The sequence below is a fragment of the Bactrocera latifrons genome, unplaced genomic scaffold (genome assembly GCF_001853355.1).
Source record: "Bactrocera latifrons isolate USDA-ARS-PBARC rearing strain unplaced genomic scaffold, ASM185335v1 scaffold_26, whole genome shotgun sequence".
Classification (NCBI taxonomy): domain Eukaryota; kingdom Metazoa; phylum Arthropoda; class Insecta; order Diptera; family Tephritidae; genus Bactrocera; species Bactrocera latifrons.
The window spans coordinates 745,807-756,689 of record NW_017536185.1 but is presented as its reverse complement, the minus strand read 5'-3'; the positions used below and the strand labels follow the sequence as shown (position 1 = coordinate 756,689).

General features: G+C 34.5%; 2 protein-coding genes across 3 annotated transcripts; one reads left to right on the top strand and one right to left on the bottom strand.

Moving 5' to 3' along the window:
- Positions 1 to 730: 730 nt before the first annotated feature.
- On the bottom strand, positions 731 to 4,179 carry LOC108969619 (RING finger protein 10). The gene is made up of 5 exons (XM_018934444.1): positions 3,538 to 4,179; positions 2,951 to 3,482; positions 1,840 to 2,894; positions 1,618 to 1,772; positions 731 to 1,556 (listed from the first exon to the last, which is right to left on the bottom strand). Exons 1-5 carry the CDS (start codon positions 3,620 to 3,622, stop codon positions 1,062 to 1,064), a joined length of 2,322 nt encoding a protein of 773 aa, XP_018789989.1. The 5' UTR covers positions 3,623 to 4,179; the 3' UTR covers positions 731 to 1,061.
- A 141-nt stretch (positions 4,180 to 4,320) lies between these two features.
- Positions 4,321 to 8,998, top strand: LOC108969620 (DDB1- and CUL4-associated factor 11). 2 transcript variants are annotated; one of them, XM_018934445.1, is made up of 9 exons: positions 5,857 to 5,949; positions 6,049 to 6,467; positions 6,526 to 6,799; positions 6,884 to 7,030; positions 7,089 to 7,676; positions 7,738 to 7,893; positions 8,124 to 8,230; positions 8,294 to 8,443; positions 8,522 to 8,998. In XM_018934445.1, exons 2-9 carry the CDS (start codon positions 6,267 to 6,269, stop codon positions 8,537 to 8,539), a joined length of 1,641 nt encoding a protein of 546 aa, XP_018789990.1. In that variant the 5' UTR covers positions 5,857 to 5,949; positions 6,049 to 6,266; the 3' UTR covers positions 8,540 to 8,998. The 2 variants fall into 2 exon arrangements, 1 of the variants encoding a protein (XP_018789990.1); XR_001993415.1 differs by lacking the exons at positions 6,526 to 6,799; positions 6,884 to 7,030; positions 7,089 to 7,676; ... (2 more) ...; positions 8,294 to 8,443; positions 8,522 to 8,998 and adding an exon at positions 4,321 to 4,805 and having other exon boundaries at positions 4,861 to 5,949; positions 6,049 to 6,255.
- The last annotated feature ends 1,885 nt before the right edge of the window (positions 8,999 to 10,883 follow it).

Below are 10,883 nucleotides of genomic sequence, written 5' to 3'. Positions count from 1 at the left end.
AAAAAAGATTATTTCCGCGTAATCCCACTAATTTTAAGTATTCAACGTTCTGATTTATTATACTTAGATATATTTATAACGAAATATATGTATATACACACCATGCTTTACAACATGCATGTATGCGAAATATAATTATATTTTCGACTGATTTCTAACAAATACTTGTTGAAAAGATATTATTTAAAAACAAGTAAATACACACACACACTCACAAATGAAATCAAACACAAAGGTTGAAGAAGGTAAATGACAAATTGCATAAGAGCGCTAGGCGCCAAAATACCCCAAACTAAATAATATTAAACCAATTTCAGTTTAAGTGACGTGCATTTGTATGTATGTATATCCGCATGCTTGCATGTAATGATATGTGATGTTTAGAACGAAAATATGTCCAAATGAGATTATTAAATAAATACAAGTGTCTTACACAAAAGTGTTGACAAAAAAATCGTAAAAGCTGCATACGGAAAATTTGAGGTTTTCATAATTTAGACACGAATTTTCGTTAATAGCTGCATACTCATCGGGGCATACTAGAGTGGTGGTAATCAACAAGCTACATAGCAGGAAGAAGGAGCACGCTACTCATGACAACAAAGACAAGGATGCCCATATTAAAAACATACAAGGGAGAAAAAATATTCAAACATGGGAGATCTGTCTGATACTTTACAAATGCGAATATTTACTTACCATTTCCATAGTTTAAAAAAATATAACGTAACACTTTTGCCAATTAGTTGAGTTTATTGCATTCTAATTGTCAGTAATATTTGCATAAATTTCGCAATTCTGTACACTCTATGCATTATAGTATTCCGATTAGCAGCGAATTTTAAATTCAATAGTCTAGGGTTGTGGCTCGTTCACAATTTTTAAAACAGAATTTTAGCATTATATCATGTTTGTTCAATTAACAATTCACTCCAAACACATACAAACTAAGGAAAACCAAACGGAAAAATAATTCATTTCAATATTGAAATTACATAGATTACTTTGAAATGTGTGCACAATACAGTTGAACAATATTAACTCAAAATTTTCATAAATATTTATTTGCCAGCATAGTTTATGCCAGTGGAGAAGAGTGGCGTCATTTTTTTAGCCTTTTTATTCTTTTTACCACCAGCGCTAGCTGTGGCAGTAACAGTTTGCTTCTTTTGTGTTATAGCCATGGCAAGAACATCACCTAAATCTGTACGCATTGGTGTTGTGAAACCAACGTTTTCGGCTAAATACTCATCAAGCGATTCACATTCACTAGAGCGGCCAGAACTTATGGTGCGATTGGTAGCAGCTGTGTTGGCCACAAAAGGTTTTGAATTGGATATATTTTTACCCCAAGTTGATAATTCCTTATACATGTTATTGCTGCTGTGGACAGGCGATGCCAATGTCGGCCAGTATTCTTCTACGTTTGGCGATTCTCCAACTACAGCTACAGTTGAATAAGTTGCTTGAGTTTTTGTCTTGGGTAATGCAATTGGGTTGCTAGTGTTGTTACCCGTAGTAGCGCTGCTGCCGGGCAGTGCCTCTTCAAAGCCCCACTAAGAAAAACGGTTATGATAAGCAAAATAATTAGGTAGGAGATATAAACAAATTTCTTACTGTTGGAAACTCTTGTACGGATGATAAGTTCAAATTTGCTGTGCTAGCAATCAGTTTTCCCATTTGACGATCATTAATTTCATTTATGTGCTTTTCGCGTCGACGTTCCTCGCGTTCGCGACGCTGGCGTTCTTTCTTGCGCATTAAAATATCGTCTAAATTCATTGTGTAATAAAAGTTTATTACATTTCTAATTTCAATAATGTGACCATTTTGACATACCTTTAAATAGACATAGTATCTCATTAGATACAAATGGTGGTTGCATATCGACTTCAATTACTGCAAACTGACATGTTAGTGGTAAATGACCAAGGCAAGTAAATTTACGGCGGTGTTCTTCATCCATTGAGTGATACTCCTTTTGCAATACACGAGCATTAATTACCAAAGGAGCGTGTTCTAATGCACCATAACATGCTTGTAGCATTTTTACATTTAAAGGATGCAAAAAAATATTTTGCCCATCCACAGATTGGTAAAAATAATAATATTTTGTATGAACTTCTTCATTATCCACGTAGGATAGCGCCAGACTACTAGTATTTAGCGAATTATCATCATTGCTAATGATGCCTTCAGTACCGAATACATCAACATCTTGCTCGAGTCCTTCAGCATTATCATTTGCTTCATTAAGCTTACTCGCATTTGAATGTTTTTCTATATCCTCTTTCATTTCTTCAACGTTCTCTCGTCGCTCCTTTTGCAAGTCCAAARCTTGCTGTATGAAAATGTATTCTGGACTTGTTGGATCTTGGCCAGCAACCAATTCACGTTGCTCACGATCAATTATATTTAAAATGTCACTGCGATTGGCAATTAAGAATTTTGAAAAACTTTTTGAATCATTTTCGGCTGAAATCAATGGATAGCTATTCACAGCATTTTGATGAGTATTAGCATCATATTTCTCAATCATCATGCAACCTTTTTTACGACGCATCAAATGGAACGTAATTTCATCGCCAATACTGAACTGACGTTGTTGTTCAATCGTAGTACTTTTCAAATCAGCTGTATGTATGGCTTCATAGCAAATAGGACATTTGCGCCAAGTCTTATCACTTAGCGCTAAATAATGTAGAATACATGGCCAGCAATATGCATGACCACAACGCGTTAATTTCGCTGCAATCGGTGGATATAAGCAAATGGGACATTGTGGCTCCTCTTCAGTTTGAATATTGATTTGTTCAATAAGATTCCAATCGATTAAATTGTCAGGCGAGGAATAGACACTCAAATTAATACCAGATTTCACAACAAATTGAAAACTAGAATAAGAAATTTGCATTGTACGACAATTTAAAGTTTTTAAGAAATAACTCACTTAGCTTGTAAGAATTGCTCTTTATTATAACGATGGCGTTTACTCCCGTTACTGGCTCCATGTCGCTTTGTGGCCACAGTTGAGCCACTACCACCGTTTCGGCCAAAAACGTTGAAACTAAAAGCGTTGGCAGCGTCACGCGGAGCGTAATGAAAATTGAGCAGATGATTCAAATTCTGCTTTTTGCTCCCTGGTGCGTACACAGAGTTCAATTCGTAGTCTGCATATTGCTGCGACTTTTTTTTGGTCAATGCACCGGTCACCACCGGCTCTACTACCGTGGCTAATCCGGTGCTGGTAGCAGAAACATCTTCAGTCGCGCATGTAAGATTGTCTTCGCTAATGAAAGCTTCATTGCTGTTGCTAACATTGCTCCCGGAACCGCCGCCCCGTTGGCGTGGTCGTTTATCGACATTTGGTCGCGCTTTAACTGAAGAGTACTGCTTCGAATTCCGCTGCGAATCGTTACGAGTGGTTGACGGTTGTTCTCGACGTCGGGAATTACGAGGTAAACACTTATTGACTTGTAAATCTAAAAATAAATATCATAGAATAATTTTGTAAGGTTAAAAGAAATATTTTTTTACCTGAAGACGATTTGCGTAGTGAGGAATCAATTGGTTGACACGCCTTTGAGCGTGCAAAAATGTTTTGTGGTTTTTTGTTCTCCATTGTTATTAAAAAATATTTTAGATGAAGCGCAGCTAATAGCTGGGCAAAGGTATGGAAACTTGAAATTAAAGGAATTCCTTGACAGCGAACTGTAGTGTATGAAAATTTCTCCAGATGGAGTTTTATGCACTTTATTAATTTTTAGGCGAGACATTTTTACTGAGCCATGATTTTAACTACAAAATTCACGAAAAAATAGTCGCGTATATAAGTGAATGCACGAAGTATATATTTTTTTTTTTGCAAAAACGAGGAGAAGATTCGTAGGCGAGTAGACCTAGTACATCAGTGGATGACGTCGTCAATTTTTTATGACTTCAGCAACCGTTTTCGCCTTACTTTAGCAAAGTCTTAATTTTATCGCACTAATATATTAGCTTTTGAATTATTAAATTTATGTGTATAAATTTGATGGTAAATATTGTGATAAGAAGGTATCCAAAAACTCTGAAAACTTCAGCTTTTTGCTATTCGGGAACAAAAAGTAAAGCCAGCGAACGACGTCGTGCCAAAAATGTTATTACTCGTTAAATACAAAACAAACCAACGAGTACAATTTGACAATGACTGAACATCATGTGTTTGCCAATTAGACTTTTGTTTTTTGCCTAAAGATTAAAAAAGACAAACAAATTAATTTTAAGGAACTTATAAATAATTGATTATGAAATGAATCTGTATTGTAATTTCAATATAAAAAATATATACATATGCAGTTCATCGTTTGAAGATTTCTAAAAATAAGCAACCCTACAAAAACATATGATCCCACTATATTGAAATTGATAAAAAATAAAACATGACAGTTGTTGTCTTTTCGTACTTTGGACAATTTACCACTAGTAGTTCTATATTTTTTTATAAAAATAAAGGAATGATACAAGGTCGTAAGTTAATTGGAAAAAATCCATTAGACTTTCGAAATGCTCGAGCACGCCAACCTGAAATTGTACGATCTGTTCAAAAAGATGCCAAATACACAGAAGAACTAACAGAAGATTTTTCGGATCTCCTGCGTTTAACCGGCTCTCGCAGTTGGATAAAATACAATCAACTGTGTAAACTCTTTGCCGAAATCAGTTATCATGGATTTGCGTCAATTAATAATTTACAAACACTTGGTGAAGAATACACTGGTATTATTCAAGTTGATAATGCATATATGAACATTCCATCCCGTTTGGTATGTGGCCAATATACCCTTTTAAGCACTACCCTTTAATAATGAATAATTGCAGTTACAACTAGTTGCAATCATACTGGAATTCGGTGGAGACGCTTTATTTGTTCGAATTTTGGAAAAACTTGAAAAATTCATCAAAGATAATGAGGAAATTGTCCCGGATGCAAAGGAAAAACTATTAAGGGTGCTGCGATTATTATATTACAGTCCACAATATATAAAGGCCTTACATAAATCATTATTTTATGTGAGTTCCGGTAAATACCAAATCTCCAAGCGTTTCACAGGCTTAAACTACGTCCTAATACGCCACTGGTTACAACCAGAATTTTCATTATACGGATATAAAATACTTGGAGTTATAACATTTCTACAAGTAACTATGTCACTAATAATAAATGCATACGAATATTGGAAAGAACATAAAAGAAAGAAGTTAGAGAATACAAACAGCTCTTCTAGAAGGCTAATCAATGCAGAGAAAAATGCAAATTCCGAGAAGTCTGAGGCGCCACAGTGCATCCTTTGCCTTGATTCACGTACTAATGCGACCTTGACGCCATGTGGACATTTATTTTGTTGGAATTGTATCCTTGATTGGCTGGATGAACGTGATGAATGCCCTTTGTGCAGAGAAAAGCTAAAGAAGTCCAATGTAATACCTTTACAAAACTATTTATAAAGCTTAACTTTTTAGAAATTGGTATAGGGTATTTTTTGTCATATGAATTAATAAAAAATGGTACTTGTAAGATTTTAAAATAAAAATTTCACCACGGTTCAGTGTTCCCTGGTTTCCATAATCCTCTAAAAAAAACATTTCCGGCCTTTTTTTAAGAGGGCTACCCGAAATTTTTGAAGTTTTTTTTTTGGATGTATCAAGAGGCCCTTACGAAAAATAAACAAAACTACACTGTACAAAATATATGATCAGATTCAAGAAAAGTGTTCTAACGCCATTAGTTTTATTTACGAATTAGGGATTAATAACAACATTAAAGGAATTCGACCTCAAAACGGAAAACGAAAAAAATTATACATCAGGTGGCAACATACCTTTGAGTATTTTGTTTTCTTTGTTTTCACCAGACATCGCAATAGTTGCACTGTTGCAGCTGAACTAAATATTTTCACTACTTGTGAGGTAATTAATATAATTTTGATAAAAAATGTTTTTAAACATTTCGCTATTGAATATTAACAAAATCGTTTATTAATTTGTTTCTGCATTATTATTCCATAGGCGCTGATGAAGAAAACATAAGGATTACTTGGGAAGCGCCTCTATAACATTTGACGAAATCATAAAGTTAGCTGAAAATAAACAACAAATTGAATCTTTTTTTTTATCAAAAACAAAAAAGTTTATCTGCATATTTTTGAGTACATCTATATATAATATTTAGTTTTGCCTTGTCACTAAGATTAGCATAAAAAACTTTGAAGTAGTTAGTTTCAGGAATGGGTAATAATATTGTGTATGAAATTGACGAAGATGACTTCGATGATGAGGATGTGGACGATATGCTTGGTGAACAATTGAGTTTGGCCGTTGGTACTGTAATGAGTCAACTGGAGCGTCTGGAACGCCTGAATCCTTTGGAAAGACCAACAGCGCGAATGCCTGTGATACGAAAGAAACCAGATTTGCGAAACTTTCGCGTAAGTTGATACCGTATAAGAGTTATATAGTGGTTTTATGCTTGTATTTTTGTTACAGCACACCATGTTGTACAAAGAAATAAAAGCATTGTGTGCTTTACCAGCAAACAGCAATCGTCCCAGTGATCGTTGGTCGTTGACTCGTGGTTTGTTTAAACGTGAGAATGGGATAGCCGCTCATCCAGCCGGATCATTTACACCTAATCAGCAACGTCGCATTGCAAATCTATTTGTGCCTAATAACAAGGACCAGCGATTAATGTCATTGGAAGCAAAGGTTTTCATTTGCAAATTTAATAAAGATGGAAGTAAATTGATTACTGCTTGCCAAGGTATTTTTTCTTATAATAATACATATATAAAAATATATTAATGTAATTACTATGCATATGATTGTGCACTCTATTATATCGTAGATTCAGTGATTCGCGTTTTCGATTCTTCAAAGGGCACATACCATCGCATAAACCGTATCGTAACGGATATATGTAATTGGAGTATTTTGGATGTAGACTTCAGTCCATGTGGGCAATACTTAGCATATTCTACATGGTCAGATGCTTGTGAGTTTCAACCAAATATATTTGTTTGACTTATTTCAAATCATTTTATTTTCCTCAGTTTTTGTTTTACCTGTAAGTAGTAACGGGAAAGATGTGCAGTCTTTCAATTTAAATGCCGAACAATCACGCGCCGGTATATTCTCACTGCGATTTTCCCCATGTGGTCAACATATAATCGGCGGGAGTAACAATTCATTAATTTATGTGGTCGATCGTGAGACACATGCTGTACGAATGATAAATACACAACGAACTCACAAAGACGATATAAATGCTGTTAGTTTTGTAAGCGATCAAGATTCCAATATATTTGTTTCTGGCTGCAATAATGGCGTGTTGAAGTTGTGGGATTTACGGTGTGCTGGTAGCACTGCCCGCGGAAGAAGCGGTTCAGGTAGTAGTTACAATAATAACAGAAATAGCTGCACTAGCGTCAGGCATATGCCAGTGGGCATATTCAAAGGTCACTTGGATGGCATTACTTACATCGACCCACGCAACGATGGGCATTACTTATTAACTAATTCCAAAGATCAGAGCATAAAAATTTGGGACGTGAGAATGACAAGCCCCAACAACAAATTAAATAAAGTAATACTGCCACTTATCCCATGGGATTACCGTTGGGATACAGTGCCACGTGAATGTGAGTTTGCTATCGACATTTTGATAAATGAATATGGTTTTAAGCTTGAATTTATTTTTAGATTACAATCCAAAAGCAACGTTGGAGGGAGATGTAAGCGTGATGACCTATCGTGGTCATCGTGTTACCAAGAGTTTATTGCGAGCGAAATTCTCCCCAGCTCTACAAACTGGACAGCGCTACATATATACTGGCTGCGGCACCGGCAGAATTATAAGTAAGTTTTTATAGGCTTAACTAAAATATATGATTTTTGTTGTTGTATCGGCAGAGTTTGAAGTATTCTGTCGGATTAAAATCCGGGTCCGTTCCGGTGCGGTTGACCCGACTGTTATGGGAACGAGGGACATGAGTCTTCAAATATTTCCACTTTTCATGTTCATATTCATCTATTTAAAAAATCTAACCCGTATAAAAATTCGTATATATTTATTCTTACATTTTCAGTATACGATGTGTTGACAGGGCAAATAAAAGAGGCTATTGAAGGACATAAAGATATTGTGCGTGATTTGTCATGGCATCCTGTTCGTTCAGAGATTGTATCTGGATCGGTAGGTTGAGCAATTGCTTCTATATAAGTAATAGCAGTATTTAATAAAAATGAATATATGTAGTGGGATTCTCATGTCAACCTGAACACCTTCAAACATAATCCTTTACTGAAACGGCCAAGTTCTGGTTCAGGTTATCAAGGCTCCTTAAGACGCTCGCTCCGTATAGCGCATCAAAACGGTGATTTAGACGATGAGGCTGATGAAGATGAGGTAAATAACGTCAATTTGAAATATAATATTATTACTAAAATAACCTACCATATATTTATGTGTGCTTTTAAATCCTAGCCCGAGCAGTCATGGTAGCAGTCTTCAACCCATACATACACTACATTTTTGACTGAAGAAACTTAAATAATGGAAAGGTGTACGAAAATACGCATCAGCATATGTATCACAGCTACATATATCTAAACATACACATAAATACTTTTGACTTAAAACCAGTACATAAATACACATCCATGCATATATATTTATATATAATTCAGTTAGTTTGTACTCTTATTTTTAAGTGTTGTATAACTTAAAATCATTTTACGTAGCAACATGTAAATATGTAATGTTATGCCAATAGGTGATCTAAATACTTTAAATTAGTGTTCTGCAACAGTCAAAATTTAACTTCTAATTTTCACTTAGCTGTGAAAATGCGGTAGTGCTTCTTTGACTGCCACTCTAATTAGGTCTACAACGTTTTGTAACACAACCTAATTGAACAAGTTTAAATTTAATAAAAATGAATTTACTCAGGCCTATAATTAATTTTCAATATTTTCTTAATTGTAACATGTAAAACAGGAATATTTCGTGGTTTGAATCTTACGAACTGTATTGTACATTACGCTTAATCTATCCACTAATCTAGACACTCACTAAAAATTTAAAATTTGTTGGCAGAAAACATTGTAATGTCGTATTTTGTTATTTTCCAGGCCCTAAAATTAATACCGAAAACTAGGTACTAAACCTAACTGCTCTTCATCTGCCGCACTTTCTCAATTTTTGAAAGCCTCCGAATTTCCTTGAAAAATTATATGTAAATAATTAAAAAAAAGTATTTTTGGCGGAAAACGCTTTAAACTTCTGAATTCTGATCTAAAACGGTTATAAGACAGATATAAAAATACTCCCTATTTCGAAATTTGGTATATACACACAATATTAGTATCATCGCCATTTATTAAAAAAAAATCAAAACAATATTTTAAAATCCTACTTCCCTCAGGCATGAGAGGGTTGAAAAAGCGATCATTAATCAAATCGTATCGTTAAGGTAAGATTTCCAATATAATTTCCACTTCTAATTGAGCTAAGTTAGTTTGCTCATATTTAACAGAAATATATTCTTTATACATATATGTATTTCAAATCAAATGGTTATAATCAGTTTAAATATATGTACATACTTATGTATGTATGTWTGTACATTTGTGCATACAGCTGGTACGAGCTAATCATAATTTTCAGGCCAAAAATTGCCTGGCGGTATGTTCAGTGTGTATGTATAAAATTCGTCTGCCACTAAAATTGAAAATACTGTTAACTTAACTGAATCCTGATAATAATGAAAATTTGTATATTCTCAACATAATCGATACTAACTAATAATAGGTTTATTCAAATAATGTTTTCACATTGCTGACACAAATAATAACTGAGAGTGTTTGCGGTATTTAATTTGAATTTTGAGCTGTTCATTAAAATGGTAGGTCGTCGTAAGGGCTCGATATTTTAAAAAATGTTTAGATAGTTTCAAAAGGGGAAATTATTAAAGAAATCATATAATTTTCTGATCAAAACCTTTTGAAAACCCAATGCCCTTTCCTTTTTAGAGGAGGTAAAGGAAGACATTGTTTCAATGAGAAGCGAGAATTAATAAAGAAGATTCATATGGAAACAGGATTGCCAGTAAATGCAATGAAAAAGCGATATTTAAAACACAATTAACCTAAGCAACCTCAAAAATTATTAGTAATGATTTAAACTTGCCAGTTATGACTAATACGAATAGTAGGATTTGAAAACAATTTAATGATAAGGAGTCTTTGAAAAGTACCTATTGTTATGAAGAAAAATAGGACATTAAGAAAAAGTTCGAAGAGAAGATTTCATTTGGCCATCAACAAAATGGCGAAATGTGCTATGAACTAATGAAAGCAAAGTAGAGTAGTAGTTGGAGGGAAAGGTCCAGAAAAATTGCCCGTCAAACACAGAATACCATTCCAGATTCACTACCAAAACGGTTAAACATGTGGTTTGAGCATCATGGAAAGGGACGATTTTCATATCATGGTGCCGGACCTAAACATGTGATCTATGGTATCGTGGAGCGAGCAGTGTGTGTTAACCTGTTGACGGAGGTAATTTTGCGTTTGCTACCTGTTCAATGCTTGTAAAAGTCATTTTGAGCAGTATCCAAAACATACGAGCAAACTTGATGAGTGGTTTGTTTCAGAAAAGATCGACGTGATGTCCTGCAGAGTGTATTGACTAGACCTGAAGCCGATCATAAATGTGTGGAGAGATGTAAACGTTGTTAAACATGAAAAACAGCAAATCCATCAATTAAAACACAGCTTAGGATAATGGTTAACGAGGTATGGACTCGTATCACTAAAAAACGGTGTTAGGTTTGGAGTATTAAAAA